The following is a 20,068-nucleotide window of genomic DNA, read 5'->3' as shown; positions in this document are numbered from 1 at the left end:
ACTACATTGTCGTGTAATGATCTGCACTGACCGGACATAGTATTTTTTTATTTATTTATTTTTCAATTTTTAACAGATTTAAAATTTGTTTTCTTCTTTGTTCTTACTCTAATTAAACAAAAAATTATAAAAGTATAAATCTGTAGTAAATTTATAAATATTCTAAAGGGAAAATATTATTTTTTTTGAAGTAAAAAAAACCCTGAAAACACAATTGTAGGAAACTTTTAATGATTTATAAAAAATAATTCATTAAAAAAATTGTTCAATAATTTTAAAATTAATGGATTTAATAGATTAGAACTAATATACAGAATATCCGACCAAGAAACGGAGAAAAATTCAGGACATGTTCTACTAGTGAAAATAATGAAAAAAGTTCATATAAATATAGGTCTGGAAACACTTGGTTTTCGAGTTACGGCTAGTAAAGATTTCGTCCGGATTTGGGCTCTTCTAATAAAAGTAGCCATACTGTAATTTTTTAGATTAAAATTAAGGAGTGAAGTTGGAGGTTTCTTATGTAATTTGAGCTGGGAAATAGGATAATACACATAACAGAACTATAGCTTCAATAGTTGTTAAGATATCCGACGTAAGACACATTTTAGTTGTATATATTTAATAATTTACACAGGCAAAAAAATACGTAAAAAACTAAATTAACGTCTTTGTTAAATCAACTAAAATCTATTTTATTAAGATCTGATAGTATTGAAACAGTTTTTTTTTTTTAATTTAATATCCGGTTAATAAGATAATACGGACGATAAATCACGCAGAATTCTCTTATAATATTAAAAAAAGTATATTCACAAAGGAAACCGAAAAAATACATTTTTTTTTTTTAATTTACAGGTAGGAATAATTTTAATAAAGTTTAATAATATTTACTATGCCGGTAAGAGTACTGTTGTATATTACTTTAAGCCTGTTTGACGCTATATTTAATAAAACAAAGATCCTTTAGATGTCCGCAGATATTTTAGATGCCTGAAATATTTATTTGATATGAATAGAAACATTTACGTGGGGGAAAAAACAGCGTATTTTATTTTTTTCTTTTAAGTGACAAATAGTATTAAAATGTTTAATATTTAGAAAACGTAATTAATTTTTTAATTATTTCAAGCTAGAATTTTAATTAAAAACGATAAAATTCTTTAGCAGAATAATAATATTCGATAACTTTTGAAGAAAAATTCAATCTAACATAAAATAATATACAGGATATTTTTATTTCTTGAATAAGGAATAATGATTTTAATTTTAGTTAGAAAAAAGGAAAGTTGTTACCGCTCAAAATATATTATTATCATTTCAGATTAATATTCTACTGACTTACTCATTTTTATACTGATAACCATCATTCTTTCCTTTCATCTTTATTAAATGAAAGGAAAAATAAATGTTTCACATACGGGTACTCTTAGTGATTCCATTATTAATCCCTATTAATTAATTAATAAAAATATTCATTTTTTTTATAGGAGTACATAACCTTTTATTTTACTAGCGAATGTAGCTAGAATATATATATATTTTTTTTATTTTAGCCTCAGGATCACCGTTAGGTACTGCCTCAGAGGATGAGATGATTGGATTGTAGTGTGTGTGAAATGCCATGCCTGACCGGGTTTCGAACTTGGGACCTCCGGATAAAAGGCCGAGTCGCTACCACTCGCGCCACGGAGGCCGGCAGCTAGAATATATTAAAGGGGGAAATACTACACTCATCATTTCAAAAAATTGAGCATTGTGTTTGCTTACAATTATTTACCTTCTAGACTTGTTAATCTTGTTCATCTAGACCAAAAAAAAAAACTTACGTATGTTCAACCTTTGTACATACGCTTGTCGTATTCCTTTTTACTTCATAACTTAGGATTGAACCAAACAATTTCCTTGAAATTTGGCTCAAATATTTCTATATTTGGAAAAATGATCTTAATAATTATTTTTTCAAAATTCTTTAAGAAGATGGGAGGATATAAAGGAAAAAATTATTTCATTTTTCTTCAGAAACATTGTAGAGAAAACTTTATTAAAACAAATTTCTTATATACAATTTGTATGTTCTTTTTGTCTTCAGTCATTTGACTGGTTTGATGCAGCTCTCGAAGATTCTATATCTAGTGCTAGTCATTTCATTTCGGTATACCCCATACATCCTACATCCTTAACAATTTGTTTTACATACTCCAAACGTAGCCTACCTGCACAATGTTTTCCTTCTACCTGTCCCTCCAATATTAAAGCGACTTTCAAGGATGCCTTAATATGTGACTTATAAGTCTTTCTCTTCTTTTAACTATATTTTTCCAAATGCTTCTTTCTTCATCAATTTGCCGCAACACCTCTTCATTTGTCACTTTATCCGCCCATCTGATTTAAACATTCTCCTATAGCACCACATTTCAAAAGCATCTAATCTTTTCTTCTCAGGTACTCGGATAGTCCATTATTCACTTCCATATAAAGCTACTCTCAAAGTATATACTTTCAGAAACCTTTTCCAGACGTTTAAGTTAATTTTTGTTGTAAACAAATTATATTTCTGACTGAATGCTCGTTTCGACTCAGTCGAATATAAAATGCCGAATAATTTTATATTCCTTCTGCTTCGTCCATCTTTAATAATTCTACTTCCAAATAACAGAATTCTTCTACCTCCATAATCTTTTCTCTTCCAATTTTTACATTCAGTGGTCCATCTTCGTTATTTCTACTAATTTGTATGTAAATAATCCGAAAAAAAATTCAAAAAATCTACCTCCTTAATATTGAAAGATATGTTTTTATTCTTTTGCTTTATATTTGGTTTAAATATTTTTTCAAAACTTTTTTGTTTTTATTTTGTATATAGATATATATATATTATATATTTTTTTATATAGTAGAGGAGTTGTCAACCCTCTGGGTTGACAACCCGGTGGGTTGGCATGTACCCCAGTTGGCATGCACCCACCCGGGTGCATGCCAACTACAGCATGAACTTCATGCTGTAGTTGGCATGATATATCTGTATATAGCATGATTTATCTGTAGTTGAATGGTTTGATGAATCAAACCATTCACGTGACTGAAGACAAAAAAAACTTGAAGAATTGATATAAATAGGTCAGAAAACTGTTTTTGAAGTTTTCAAAAAATCTAAAGTAAAAGATAAAAGACGGTTTAAAAAACGCACATTTTATGGTTAGTATAAAATAACGTTTTAAGTTTAAAATTAAACACAAAATTATTGAAAAATCTTGTAGATAATTAGGTTTTAAATAAAATAGTGTGAATAACGTCTGTGGAAAGTAAATCAAACTTAACAATTTCGAATTTTATTAAAAGAAAAACATATCAAATCGTGATAGATTTTAGTTAGATTTTAAACGAAACAAAGTATTCAATATTACAAAACAAAAGAATTAAATATTATTTAAACCTTCTGTGGTAACATGAATTTATTAACACTACCGGTAATATCATTTTGTCTGACTTTTCAAAAACAATTGACGGAAACATCAATCTGTTTGACTGAATATTGCCTTTACCATCAGCTTTTCAAAATTTTATTTATTTTTTTCGTTTTATTTTGTACATTACGTAAATGTAAATCATTAAAAAATATTTAGTTTATTAAAAATGTTAGATATTAACATTAAATATTTTGATATTATTATTTTTTTATTAAATTAAGTACAACTAAAAAAATTTCACTACAAAACATAATTAAAATAATGACAAATTTTATAACAAAAACATTAACTACTTAAAAATTACTAACAAATGAAAATATAACAGTTTATTTTAGTCAAAAAGCAATTAGAAGCTTAAACGTGATAAGAAAATATAAAGTTACAATTTTTCAACGCATTTATTACAAAGCTTTTTAGAGCAGTCTAAACAATTTGGGGTATCACATTTAACGCACTTGTAATTAGTCATCCTGTGTTTCTGATAGAGACAGTAACAACTAGCTTTGCGTATTCCTAATTTGTCAGATCTGTTTTCATTTACTGGTGCTGTCTGCTGCTGTTTATCACCAATTATTTGTGTTATTATATTTCTGATATCAGAGAGCAAATTTGAAATATTAAATCTTCTATTCATTTTGTTTTTAATTAAATTAGTAGCTAATGATTTTATGAAATTAAATCTTTTTGTAGAACTACCGTGAAGCATATTGTATATTATGAGTGAATTTACAAACAAATAGAAACAGTATAATAAAATATAGTAAAAAGCCTCCTCGTCCGGTGATTGGTTGAATAATTAGCACAATTCATGTCCACACATCACAGCGTTCAAACCATCCAGGTAATGTTCATCCATAAAAAAAAAATCTGTTAAAGTAGAAGATATTTCTGCTTAAGTAACTTTTTATCACAATCTTTTTTAAGCACCCCCAAGGTAACCGGTCTTTTCCACCAAGCTTAACGCGGTTACCTCAGCGGGCCGGGGCAGCAGTCTCTGTCCACCCTGTCTTGTCCTTTTCAAGGGAATTTCCCGTCGGGGTCTTCCCAGCTTCATTGGAACATACTGACCTCCCTTCTGGATTGCCAATATGTTCCATCGCTCGGAGGCTACCCTTCCCGTTCCTACTCTACTAGATCCAGTTATGCATTTCGCATACGCTTCACTCCTCCCACCGTGACAACAAACCTTGAGGATTCCCAATGCCATCATCGAGGAACCCCGAGTCCCCCACTTGTGCGTGGGCGAGCCAAAGCATCCTAGGCAATGGGGGATACCTCCTTGTCACCATATGTTACACGATTCATCCCAGGCTTTGTTTTTTTATCATCCCATTATGATTTCGATGAACAACAACATTATAATTTATTCATTTATTTATAATCAGTATTATATTTCCTATTTATAACATCATTATAATTAATCATTCGTTTAAGGAGGTTCTGAACCGCGTTCTCTGGCTTTTTAGTCCACCCTCCATTCACGTTATTCAGTCTCATTTGTCTTCAGGATTTCCGTAATTAGTCTGGCCGTGTCTCTCCACTGTGCCATTCCCTGCAACATGTAGGTGATTGTATTTTCCGGCGTGATTCATCCTAGCCCGGATCTCCCTTTAAGTTCTTCCCATCTGGGACAATCGTAAAATGTATGTTCCACCGTGTCTACGAGTCCGCAGTAAACGCAATTCGAGAACTCACGTCTTTGAAATCTCGATAGTATGGCCCAAATTCTCCATAGCTGCTTGAAGTAACTATATTTAAAAAACATAACTGTCATAAGAATTGGAAAAAACAAGAACTGCAGAAGTTCATTTTCATCAGCAACTACTGTTAGTGTCCCAGTCGAATATCTAACAAGTTTTTTCCAATGATAATGTCTAAGGAAAAATATGGGCTCCAAAGATATAAATACTTACGAGAAATTAATTTACGGAATAGAAAATTCATATCTAAAATCATTTTCCAGAGATATATAAATGTTATTTTAGAAGCTTGGCTTCTATGATCTATTATATGTACGGGAAGATTTCAGTTTGATTATCCAGCATTAACGTGTATTTCTTTTATAATTACGGGAAAATTTTATTAATAATTCTTGTTGATCAATTAAGATCTTAAGAAAACTGGAGACTTATTATTAACGTATACAAATTTTTGGTAGGCGGAAATAGGCTGATATTTTAAGTTATTTTCTAAAATTTGTATTAACGTGTATGCAAATGTTTAGCTTATGCCTATTATATTTGTTAATAAATACCTCTTTTTTTTGTTTAACCTCCGGGTCCACCGTAAAGTATTGCTTCAGAGAGTGACATCAATGATTTATAGTGTGTGTGAAAATGCTATCCCTCACCGGGATTCGAACCCAGGACCTCCGGGTGAAAGGCGGAGACGCTACCACTCGGGCCACGGAAGCCAGCTGTTAATATAAACCTAGAGCTAATCAAAGATTAGCCTCTTCACTTAAAACACTAATTCTGTACTTTTTGAAACAGAATTCTAGATCGGTTTGAGCTTGCTTTAAATGCAGTTGCCGGATTACAAGTATATAATATTTCTTTGACTCACCTCTTATCTTACATATTGAGATCAAACAGTAGACCGTCGTTTCCAAGACAAATGGATAAACAGGCTTTAAAAATCACATATTCGTGTATGCGATGGTATGGCAACTTTTACCCCGGGTTGAATGAAGTAATGGTTTGGTATTATGATTATAGCTAGTAGTTAAGAGAATGCTAGGTTCCCTCCCAGCAAAATCTATTGTTCAACTATCTAAAATATGTATATATCATTACACAATACTAAAAATGACAAAAAAATATATATGAATATTTAAGAATTGAATATATATATATACATTTACCTGACTAAAGCTTCTCTTGAACTCCAATCAAGATTCCTAACTAGTGTTCTGCTACCAAAACTCGTTAATAGTATGCAAAATCCCGCACTAAGTATAACTGATGTTTTCGATCGAGCTGAACTTTTTTCATAAAGCATTTGAGCACCATATGCTACCATCATTGCAAGGCCCAAACTGAAACAAAATAAATCAATTAATTACTTATCCTATATTATATATTTATATTTAAGTGGGCCTTTTACATATAACTCGAGATTATTCATTCAATCGTTACATCACAATAGTTTAGAGCTTAAATTCAGAGCATTCGCTGAGATTATCAATTAATTATTTCTCTAATAACTAAGTTGTTTATGAAAATTAATTTAAAAATTTAAAATAACATATATAATAGTAAAACTAATTAGGTGTATAGTATAAACAAATATGGTTTTTTTTTTAACAAAAATATTCATTATAATAATTCCAAACTAAATATAGTAGAAAGCATTAATGTACGTTTTTATAATATAGCTTCAGGCATGAGTAACATTGAATTGTCACAGCAAAACACAATATAAGTTAAACTTTACAAAGCTCTGTAAAATAGAGAAATATTTGATAGAAAAATATTTAATAAAAATGAAAAAAAAAATTGAGTAATTAAATTCCATTCAAACATTTCAACGAGTGATAATAAATAATAAAAAATTTGGATTTAATAAAACATAACTTATTTTTTTATATCTCACTTGACCTTAAAGTAAAATTTATTTTTACATTATTATGAGATGTAAATTATAATTTCTACATTAATTACTGATTTTTTTTTTTAATTTTTTTTTCACTCGGTCAAGGAAGTATTGTAATCGCGAAAAATCTCGGTTTTCAGATTTCAACAGAATAATCAATTTGACCATCCCTGAATCCATTTTGACTAGCTTCGGCGTGACGTATGTATGTATGTATGTATCTTGCATAACTCAAAAACAATTAGCCGTATAATTTTGAAATTTTGCATTTTGGACTGTTGTAATATCTAGTTGTGCATCTCCCCTTTTGATTGCAATCAATTGGAGCAAAAGGTTAAATAAAGGACAAACTCCAAACAATAAGGTTTTTGAAAATTTTCTTAACTGCAGTAATAAGCTTTCATTGAAAAATTTTCAACGATATATCATAAGTGGTACTTATTTTCATTGGTTCTAGAATTATAGCCAAATAAAATTTTAATTAATGAAATATTTGGAGATTTTATAAGAGGAAGGAACATCGGATTGATCCGAATTAATTTCTTTTTTTTAATATTAATTTATTAATATTTAATAATCTCTGATTGTAAAATAAAATTATAATTAAATAATAATTCAACAATAAATAAAAAAAAAAAAAAAAATATGAAAAAAAAAAACATAAGTACTTCTATTTTGTCCTAATGTGTTTGTTGCAATCTGTTCAAATAGTGAACAGTAAGCAACCACGGGTGAATGAGATGAGGATGATATATAATATGCCATATAAATGAGGTATAATCTTGTACAAATTCAGGCCGACCATTCCTGAGGCATGTTTTTAATTTAACCCCAACCAATAAAGTACACCGTCTAGTATTTAAATCCGTTTAAAATAAAATAAAGTTTAATACGGTTTGAACCTTCTCCTTCGAAAATCAGCTGTTTATCTAACAACTAACGTCCGACGAGTTAACGATTAGACCAGCTTGGTGGGGTAGAGTAGACTATGACATTATAACCTTTAGATGCACAAAATTACCTTTTGACGAAGTCGATATCAAAATTCAATATTTATCAGACCACTATAAATTTGTTAAATCTATAAATAGCGGTCATTCTTTTTAATTAAATTAACAAGCTAATATGTTTTTACGTACACAGTCCGTCCCACAGGAAAGGTGACTGATTTCATATTCGCTTAAACTACTACTGCGATCTGTGAACGGATGCATGATTAAGTAGCGTGGTATTCCAACTACCTTCCGTTTTAAATTTAACAGCCCTGGCATCACAAATTGCTCGTAATAACCAAAACTTTAACAGTATGTTTGGAACTTTGGTCGTGAAAGAAGCAATAGAACAACGTGCAGACATTAAGTTTTGTTTTAAATCGGGTAAACATCCTACAGACACTTTTAAAATGATACAGACTGTTTATGTTAGTGAAGCAATGGATCGTAAAAACGTTTATAACTACAGGGTGTCCCATATGAAACGCAACCCATCAATCACTCATCCATGAAATTTCAAAAGTCAAGCTTACTCCCCTACTCGTTACTGAAATGGACTCGTCCAACATCTGAACATCGTGGCACCGCAGTAGAGCACTACCGATAGTAACAACAATGCAATCATAACGTTCAGTGTATTGCAAGAGAAAAGATGGTGTTTTCGCTAGCTGAACGTGTTTTCATTGTCGAGTCGTACTTCAGCACGAAATCAGTGGTTGCAGTGCAAGATTTGTTTCGCCATAAGTACCCAGATAAACCAACTCCTTAAAAAACATCAGTATTAAGGTCAGTTGCAAAATTTAAAGAGACCGGTTCTGTTAATAACAAGTAACACAAAAGTTCTGCGTCAGTGTTGAATACAGATACAGTCACTGAAATCAAAGACCGATTACTCGCCTCGCCAAATAAATCGATCAGACGTTTGTCTGCTGAAATTAATTTGTCTAAATCAACTGTTCATCGAGCGAACAAACAATTACAATTACGACATCGCATTCAAACGGTTCATCAACTTCTTGAGCCCGACAAAGAAAAACGGCTACAATTTTCTCAACGGTTCCGTCGATTTCTGCGCGAGGGAATTAACGTTATGGATTCGTTATTTTTCACAGATGAAGCGTGGTTTTATTTGGACGGCTACGTAAACAGCAAAAACAGTAGAATGAAACAGTGATGAAAATCCCCACGTTTATCACGAAAAACAATTACACCCGAAGAAGTCGGGCGTGTGGTGCACGATATCGCGGAAGAAAATAATCGGTCCTATTTTTTTCGAGTACACCATTAATGCAGAACGATATCAGGATATTTTATTTCAGTTCATCGCACTCTTGGAAGAGGAAGACAGACACTGCTGGCTACAACATGACGGTGCGGCATCGTACTACGCAGGTTCAACTTCTGATTTCGTCGAGGAATTCTTTGGTAATCGTGTTATCGGTCGAGGCTTCTGGCCACCAAAATCTCCAGATTTGACTGCGGCGGATTTTTTTCTACGGGGTTACCTCAAAGAAAAAGCCTACAGCAACATACCACGAACACTTGAACGATTGAAAGTCAATATTGAAGAAGCTGTATTAAATATCTAGCCACAAACTTTGAAAAAAGTTGCAAGAAACGCTTTAAAAAGAACTGAAGCTTGTATTCAAGAAGACGGCGGCCACTTCCAACATTTACTCTAAATGTAAGGTAATGGATGGTAATAATAGAAATTACATTTACATTTACACATGCCTTTTTTATTATTTCAATACCTACCAATATAAGGTTGGGTTGCGTTTTATATGGGACACCATAATATCCAGGTTTCGTGATGGTAGAGAGAGCATTGAAGATGATACACGTCCAGGAGCATCGTCGACAGTTCGAGTAGAATAAAATATTCAAGAAGTGGCTGAAATGATCGTTGTGAATCTACCGGGTTAATTGAGGAGATCGGTGGATTCCTAAAAAAAACTGTGCATCGCATTATAACTGAAAATTTTGACAAAAAGAAGAGCTGTTGTCGCTTTGTCTCCCAATCACTCAGTGATGATCAAAAATATTACAGAGTGGAACACTGCAGAAACAGGAAAAGATCGGGAGCTAGAGAGCGCCCGATCTTTTGAATATGAAGCCTGAGTCTCTACTTAGGGGCTTCATATCTTGCATCGTAACAGATGATAGAACATGGTGTTTTCATCCTTTCGATACGATTATAGATATACAGAGGGCTATGACCATGGAACTGCAGGCAATTTCATAAGTTGAAAAGCAGAAATGTTTCGAACAATTTTTCCAACGCTTCCAGTTGTGTATTGACTCAAAAGGAGCCTATTTTGGATAAAAAGTCATATAAACTAAAAATAAACAACGTCTTGTATTTTATTTCACATAGTCACCTTTCCTATGGGACGGATTGTGTTTGTTACAACAGTTATACAAATTTATATTTTTTGAGAAAATCATATTAAATTTAGTAAATCACATAACATATTGAAGAAGTCAATATTGAATTAGACAACGATAGATAAAGACAGTATCTCTCTAGATATGGTCAATGTTGTAGGTTAACCAACCGGGATGGTCTAGTGGTAAAACCCGTCGTTATAAATCAGCTGATTTCGAAATCGAGAGTTCTAACGTTCAAATCGTATAAAGGATTTTTATTCCGATTTGTATACAACGGATACCGGTTTTCTTTGGTGGTTGGATTTGAATTAACCGTAATCTCAGGAATGTTTGATCTGAGTCTGTTCATTACTTGTTTACCGATACATTCTCAGAGATATTGATAAAACTATTGATCGATAATGGGACTAAAAATAAAAATATTTCTAAGTTATTCATTTATACATTTGTTTTATTTACGATGTATGTTGTACTGAGATTGGTGATTTTTATGATGGTATAAAATTCCAGTGTCTAAGATAAGAAATTAAGCTACAATTACGATTTCATAATGTTTAGTAGTTTTCTGGGACAGAAGAAAAAGACCTTGTTTATATATTGAATGCTTCTAAACTGGTGGACTGGTGATACTTTTTCGCATGTTACTGTAAAAACAAACAAAAAATATCCTTAATAAAAATCGCAATTTATCTTTCGCTCTCCCCCTGTTCGACATTTTTTTATTTTGGTATAATAATTTATATTTTAAGTTCGGATAGAGGAATCACATTAATATTTTGTAAGCGTCTTGGTAATAAAGTTTTAAAATTAGCAAAAAATCAGGACTTAAATACCTTTGCAAATTATAAAATGGCGGCCATGTTTATTTTTCAATTCATTATATCACCATAAATATTAATTTTATCAAAATGAATGTTATTTGCTAAAATATTAAGCCTTTTATTTTGAACAAAATTACAAAATTGATATAATTTTGTATCATTATCATCAGGTCTGTTATAGTAAGAAAATTATTTCTTAATTTGATACTAGTTTATATAATACTGGAATTAACAATAAATAAAAACAATTAATATTTCATCGAATTGAACGTAAAGTGGTGGACATGAAAACAGACACAAAATTATATCAATTTTCTCCCATAACTCGGCTATTTATTAACCGATTTTCAAAAATTAAATGTAATTTTGTTAAAAATAAAAGACTTAATATTTTAGTAATATCATTAATTTTAATAAAGCTAATATTTATGGAGATATAATGGATTGATAAATAATCATGGCCATCATTTTGTAATTTGTGAAGGTATTTAAGTACTAATTTTTTTTTTTAATTCTAAAATTTTATTAGCAAGACGTTTACCAAATATTAATGCGATTCGTCTATCCGAACAAAGATATAAATTTTTATATAAAAATAACAAAATGACAGAAAGGAGGAGAAGGAAGAAAAAATTGCCATTTTTCCTAAAGATGTATTTTGTTTAGTTTTACAAGTTGAATCCGTAAAAGTACAGCCAGCCCACCATTTTAGAAACACTTTGTAAATAGTATATATAGTATTGATATATATGTATATATTGTGATGTTTGATTTAACTAATTTATATATATATATTTTTTATTTTTTTTAAATGACAATATATGCGAAAAGGTTTGTAGAATGCATTGTAATAGTTTAATATATTTTATTAATGGATTGTACATCTATCATATTTCATTCCATTATTACTTAGATACATAACTGATAAAACTACTATTATTAATTAAATTATTTTATGAATTATATTCTTTTTAATATAATGTATATTTTTCAATTAATTAATTTTTTCTTTTATTTCTATTTATATATTTTTATATTGTCATACGGTTTATAATTTCATTATCTCTACGTTGCATTTTACAAAATATTCAGATGTTAGATAAATTTGCTTTGTTATTTTTACTAACTGCAATGTTTTTGATTAATCTGTGTTTTAAATTCGTGAATCATTAGAGGGATTTGTATTTTTTCATAATCTTTATTTAAATAAAAATATTTATTTTATTATTAATTTTATTTTTACACCTATATTTATCTGTGCTTTTTTTAACAATTTTTTTACGTATTTTAAAGTAATTTTATTTCTAAAATTAAATAATTGTTTAGTTTTAATGTAAATTTAAAACAAAATCCAATTATTAGCTTTTATATCAGTTATTTCATTTGAGTTAAAACCACTATTTAATGCTATTTTATATAAAATCATTTTTGTTTTCGGATTTACATCTCACGAAAATATTTTATTATTAAATATAAATCTAATAGTTAAACTTTTATTTCAGACATATAATTGTTATTTTTTTTATCGTAAAACATTTTATAGGATTTTAATTGAATTATAAAAACCTCTGTTATAATTTTTAAATTTACTAAATTAATGCCGTTTTCTTTTTATTTGATCAATGAATTAATTTACGATAGCAGCTTATAAAAGAATCTTTTACGTGGGAACATGAAAATGATGTAGCCAAACCTACATCATTGCCATGCCTGAACGGGAAAACAAAACCTGAGACATCTCAGGATAAAAGACAAAGTCGCTACTACTCCGCCACAGAGTCGGCGCATGATACAATTTTCACACATTTAAAATTGGTACCATAGTTCTATAATGTAAAACTGTTTTTGAACCAAGTGTAAATACTATATTTATTTTTCAAATATATCATTTAATCATAAATTTAAATAAATAAAAAAACAAAATTCAGATATCTGCTAATACATCAAAAAAATCCCTTTCGGCACGCTGGAAGGCGGAGGTAGATTTCACCGGTGCTAAGTCGGAGATAAAAAATATTTCCACCATAAAGTTAAGAAAAACTTCAAATATACTCAATATGACAAAGATTGTCTGTGAAAAAAGTTTCACATGTTTAGCATACGACAAGTCCATCTTACAATCCAGTTTATCTTCTTACAATTCCAGCAAACGTTTGGTCATCCCTTGCCGTAAGGGTTCCTCATATAAAAAATTGTTACAGGCAAAAGGTTTAGGTAATGTTTAGAGGACTAGCAGCAACTTTAAACCGAGTCAATATGATTTTTTTCTGATTCGGTATGAATTTTTTGATTCAGGTATTATCATTTTTTTGTTATCGGAACACAATTTTTCCCATCCCCTGGGCCAGTAGTTGGTATTTTACTTAAATAAGTTTTACGCTGTTGCCCAAAAAATAGTAGGAACTTTAAACGAATTCGATATTTTACTTAATAAGGAATTATAGCGATAAATTTTTTTTCTCGAAAAAGCCCTCCCCATTTCACCCCCATGGTCCCATTCTTTCTATTAACGAACTCGACCGAGATTTTGAGTCGTTGTACTTTATGTATATCAGTTTGAAAGTGATTGGCGCAAAATTACGGCAGTTATCGAGTCCAATAGAAAGTGAAATATATATATAAACTTTTGAAGTGATGGTGGTCTGGAGAATGTGAAACGCGAAATATGTCGAACTTTTCCGGAAGTTGAATCATGATACCCATTACAATAACTAGCTTTCTTATGAAATTTATCTAAAAAGAACTGGAATTACTATACATATATTAAATAGTTTTTGTTTCAAAAAAAGATACAATATAATATTATTTGTTCATGTTAAATAAAATTTAATTTAAATGCTACTTTTTGTTACTAAAATGAAATTTTTCCTTAAGAAGGTTTACTAAAATTAATTTGTTTTTCTTCAGTCATTTGACTGGTTTGATGCAGCTCTCCAATATTCCCTATCTAGTGCTAGTCGTTTCATTTCGTTATACCCTCAGCATCCTACATCCCTAGAAATTTGTTTTACATATTCCAAACTTTGCCTGCCTGCAGAATTTTTTCCTTCTACCTGTAGCTCCAATATTAAAGCGACTATTTCAGGATGCCTTAATATGTGGTTTGTAAGTCTTTCTTTTCTTTTAGATATATTTTTCAAAATACTTCTTTCTTCATCAATTTGTCGCAGCCCCTCTTCATTTGTCACTTTATCCACCCATCTGATTTTTTATATTCTCCTGTAGCACCACATTTTAAAAATTTCAAATCTTTTCTTCTCAGGTACTCCGGTCGTCTAAGTTTCACTTCCATATAAAGCTATGCTTCAAACATATAATCTTTTCCTGAGGTTTAAATTAATTTTTGATGTAAACAAATCATATTTCTGACTGAACGATCGTTTCTCCTGCGGTATTCGGCATTTTATATCGCTCTACTTCGTCCATCTTTAATAATTCTACTTTCCAAATAACAAAATTCTTCTACCTCCATAATCTTTTCTCTTCCTATTTTTACAGTATTTCTACTAAATTTCATTACTATCATTTTGTTCTTGTTTATTTTCATGCGTTAGTTCTTGCGCAGGACTTCATCTTTGCCGTTCATTGTTTCTTCTAAATATTTTTTACTCTCAGCTAGAATTATTATATCATCAGTAAATCGTAGCATCTTAAAATTAATATTAATTTCTGAAATGACTTTTTTTTACAATAATATTCTTTACCAATATGATTATGTTCTACATAGTAATAATTTAAGAGTTATTGAGGTCTGTTTTCAAATTTGAGTTTACAAATCAATATTCTTTTTATCTGTAAAAATATTAATATTAACTTTGATGTTAATAATAATAATAAATATTATTTAGTTATTATTTACACACACATACACACACAGGGAGAGAGAGAGAGAGAGATATTTTATAATATAAATAAAATTTGATTTATATAAGATTTATAATATAAATTACAGGAAATTCAATAAAATTCGAATTAACAACAGCATATATAACGAACAGCAATATAATAAACTACATAAATATTAAAGATCCTTCTAAAACCTAATAATACATTCAATTTAGATAAACAGGCAATATATAGTTTGAAATGCGCTAATTGCAATTTAGAATACATCGTTATAACTAATCTATCTTTTTCGATTAGAATTAACGAACACACACATTTTATAAATAAAGGAAACAAAGAAAGATCTAATTTTGCCAAACAGATCATAGAACACGATCATGATTATAATCAAAATAATTTTATTAATAACCTTGAATACTCCAATGACTTTTATAAAACGAATATCTTAGAAAAATTTCACATCTACTTAAATAACAACCAATTGATATATGAACAAATGAATTTTGAAAACCACATTTTATTCACACAAATGTTAGACAATAATTATTGATTCGTATATTGGCCAAATTGTTTTTATACCATGCACATAAAAATTGAGACGCTTTTATCGACTAAACGTACAAATGTATGACTTGTTTTATAACGTGACGATCTATTATTATATTTACGGAAATTTTATTTTATTTTAATTTTAATCTACATCAAATTTATATGTGAAGTGAATACTTATATTCAAGTTTATCAGATGTTCCAGATGATGGAAAAATATTTTCTGAAACGCCAGAACATAATAATTAATTACGTCGGTTGGTAAGCGGAATTATTTTTTATACATTTTTATTTATCATTATTATTTTCACAAGCATTAATTTAATTAACATAGTAGGGTTCAGGGGGCAGAACCCCCTGGCTAGAAGAGAATATGGTCTACCAAATTTCCTGTGAACGCGATGGGAAACTCAAGTAACCACATAGCGCGGACGAACCATGACAGGGATGATAAAAATGACGATTATTATGTCTCAAATACAATTTATGTTGACAGCATTGACTTAAGGTAGGATTGATTCTGCCACGGACAAATTTATGTAGCTCTTTTTTTGCTTTCTTTTTTAACCTCCGGGACGACCGTTAGTTATAGCTTCACCGTTAGGGTATGATGAATGATTTGTAGCGTTGTGAAAATGCCACACCTGACCGGGTTTCAAACCCGGCAACTCCGGATGCGCTACCCACGTGATGCCGAGAGGTTACTTACGTAATTTTTGGCTCGCCCTAGAGTATGTTCACGCACAGCATCTTATTTATTCTTCCAGTTACGGCCTTCCTAAATGAAACATATCTATGAAAGCATGAACAGGGAAGATGCCACCAATCTCTTGCTACAAGAATGGATAGAGAAGTGGGATGCCGCTCCCACTGGGGCGTGGACAAACAAACTTATTCCTGAGCTATGATCGTAGCTGGGAAGGAAGCACGGCGACGTGGGGTACTACCTGTCACATTTCCTCTCCGGTCACGAAGGATTTGGTGTCTACTTAGAGAAGTGGGATGCCGCTCCCACTGGGGCGTGGACAAACAAACTTATTCCTGAGCTATGATTGTAGCTGGGAAGGAAGCACGGCGACGTGGGGTACGACCTGTCACATTTCCTCTCCGGTCACGAAGGATTTGGTGTATACTTAGAGAAGTGGGATGCCGCTCCCACTGGGGCGTGGACAAACAAACTTATTCCTGAGCTATGATCGTAGCTGGGAAGGAAGCACGGCGACGTGGGGTACTACCTGTCACATTTCCTCTCCGGTCACGAAGGATTTGGTGTCTACTTAGAGAAGTGGGATGCCGCTCCCACTGGGGCGTGGACAAACAAACTTATTCCTGAGCTATGATCGTAGCTGGGAAGGAAGCACGGCGACGTGGGGTACGACCTGTCACATTTCCTCTCCGGTCACGAAGGATTTGGTGTATACTTAAAGAGGATTAGAAGGGAGCTCCCAAATTGTGTGCACTGCGGTCAAGAGGACACTCTCTGCCACACCTTTTTTGAATATGCCCGTTGGAAGGATCTAAACGCCAGATATAACATAATAGAGATTACCCCGGAAACTAAAACAAATTATATTTTGTGAGGTAAAGAGGAATGACAATAGAGAGATTCGTGGCTAAGGTTATACGAGCAAACGACGTGGATTACAAGAAGTGGGAGGAGTTATTTTAGGAAAAAAAAGACCGAGACCCGGCTGCTGGGTGAGAATAAGGAAAAGAACCAGGAAAAGATCTCCCGAACCCGTGAGCCGACCTACCATGCCGGACGTACTGTCGGTAGGAGGGGAGGTTCATTAGAGTCGCAAGAATACTCCCCTGGGCTGAGTAATATATGATGAGCCGGCCCAGGGGAGCAGGACAACAAAAAAAACATACTATAAAGGTTATTTATTCTTACACTACAAAAATATATGCCAAAAGTTTCACTAAATGCCGCGACGAAGATTTAATGAAAACCTAAAAACAATATTCTTTTGATTAAATAAAGTTTATTTATAAATAAATAAGGTTGTTATTAAAAAATGTGTTGCGTGCAAAGCTACGATTGAAGAACGTTAGTATATATATACGTACAATAAATTACGCCATCCACTGACCTTCTTGGCAGAGTGGTAACATCTCAGCATTTCATCCAAGAGTCCCAGGCATGAATCCCCGATTAGGCATGGGTTTTTTCATACGCTAAAAAATGTAATTCCCATATGCCCATGTACAAGCTAACTTGTAAGCTTATTTGGTGAATTAATATTCATAAAAAAAAATTATTATTAATCGTTATTTCTTCCTCTGTTATTAGCTTTCTCTCGTTATTTATTTATTGAATTTTTATGGTTACTGTACATGTTCTCCTTCCGTCATTATTATGATTTGTTGCAATTGATTAGTTCTGTTTTGCATGTATATTACAACTTTTTTTTTTACCAATGAGTGTTTTATTGTTTTTTGTCGATTTTATTTTAGTTTTATTAAAACGAATGAATGATATCTCGGTTTTAGTTTAGACCTAATATGAATTTTAATAAATATAATAAAATTTGACATGCATTATTTGTTTTAATTTAGATTAATCTGTTCACGAAATTTTTAGTTCTATTTTATTTATTTTTTATTTCATTCATAATTTATGATTTCACATCTCTCTTATTAAAAACAAAAACAAAAAAAGAAAATAATATCAACAATAATAATAATTTGCTGTATTAGCTGATGAAAAACTAATTAAAAAACTCTTGCGCAGTTCTGTTCAAGACCGACTTTTCGATTCCAACGCTATCGCAATTTCGCAGTCAGAAACACACTGATTTTTCACTGTACAACGCACTACATACGTTCAATTAACCAATAGACTAGATACACAAACATCAGATTTCAACTCGCTCACCCCTGTAACTCATTAGTTACATGGATGAGCGGGAGTATGCAGTGGCTTAAGCGCACTTGAAAAATACTCCACTTCGTAGTTAAAAAAACTACTTTTATTTCGGCTTAAGTTGAGCGAAGGGGTTCACTCGAAAAACGTCTACATCAATCTTCATCAAATCTACACATGCACAACTTTGTAAAGGAATTCTAGATTTTAATGAAATTGATTTAATAGTTTTGGGGATTTTTGGGCCACAAGATTGTATACTTAGACCTATATAGATTTAAGGAGATTATTTCAAATGAATGGGTTTTTCGTACTCTTTATACCTTAAAACCTAAAAACCTTGCCTTAAAACCTTACCTTAAAGAAAATTCAATTTCATACCCCCATTCTGCCGCGCGACCGAAAGTAATACCGTACTTTTCTTAGAAAATTCGGTAAAAATAAAAAATATTTACTTTATATATATTTATTATTTATTAGCTCCAGGGGGTGCCATCGCCTCAAACTACCTCGGTAAGAACTAAGGTTCCCCCAGATACCGGGGACTTGGTCTTTAATCATTCGCCATGCCTCTAATGAGGGGCCCCAAGAGGGTGTCCCCACCCACACTCCGGTTTTGACGCCACGCGTCTAACAGGGAATCCCGGAGGAATCCCCCACCGGGACTATAGTCTTACTTTAACTTCCTGTCGTGAAGTTCCCGTCCAATCATTGAAAGTGGGACACGTGAGCGTCCCACCCCTCCTGGATGAGGCGTTCGCAAACCTAGGTCGTCCTCAAAAGCAAAGGCGGACGGGTCTCACTTCTTGCTGCTGGTCCTGCAACCACGGCTTCCAATTGAACGTCCTTGAACTTTACATAAGGATCATTTATCCTCAGTTTGACAGTCTTTCCGAAGATGTCCCTCACCACCATAATTAAAGCAAAGTCTTTGTCAAGACCGCAACAGAACTCAGCCCGGTGGTCTTCTCCACCCGATAACATCGCTTTTCTGCAGAACTTTTCGCACTCGACAGGAAACCCAACCGATGCGAATTCGCCCAATCTTCAGCAACTGATCAGCCACCATCGCCTTCTTCGCTTCTCCATATGACGACCTCAGGGAGAGGATATCGATTGTAAACGGGTTCAGAGTGATCTTCCGCATGTCATTCACCAATTTCTCCTCCTTGGTAAAGGCGTCAATGTCCTTTATCAACAAATAGATTCGCCGCACGCCCCTACCTCTCGTTACACTCATACCTTCAACTTTATCCATTTTCTGCTGCCGAAGCTTGGCAGTAGTGCCACCCGTAACACGGACCCTTATATGAAGGTCCTCTCCCTGACCTCTGCGTGCGCAAAGGATGTCTGCCCGGATATCTGGGCATATATATGTATATATATATATATTTTAACATACATTATTTATTTATAATTTAACAGATCAGTGTTGAAAAAGCGAAAACATAACAAGTGAAAAATAATTTCCTAAACTAAACTTTCTAGGAAATTTTTCTGAGTGACTGTTAGGAAACTTGAAACAGCAGGCATCCTTCC

At 32.1% G+C, this 20,068-nt stretch overlaps 1 protein-coding gene across 1 annotated transcript in view; it reads right to left on the bottom strand.

The window, feature by feature from the left end:
- The window catches only part of LOC142332489 (protein O-mannosyl-transferase TMTC1-like), a 755,673-nt gene that overhangs the window by 207,332 nt on the left and 528,273 nt on the right, over window positions 1-20,068 (bottom strand). The window contains exon 9 of the mRNA XM_075378938.1: window positions 6,334-6,507. Coding sequence (XP_075235053.1) covers window positions 6,334-6,507 — 174 coding nt within the window. The remainder of the gene's footprint in view (window positions 1-6,333; window positions 6,508-20,068) is intronic.

Source organism: Lycorma delicatula, chromosome 11, assembly GCF_047948215.1.
Source record: "Lycorma delicatula isolate Av1 chromosome 11, ASM4794821v1, whole genome shotgun sequence".
NCBI lineage: Eukaryota > Metazoa > Arthropoda > Insecta > Hemiptera > Fulgoridae > Lycorma > Lycorma delicatula.
This window is presented reverse-complemented; position numbering and strand designations above follow the sequence as displayed.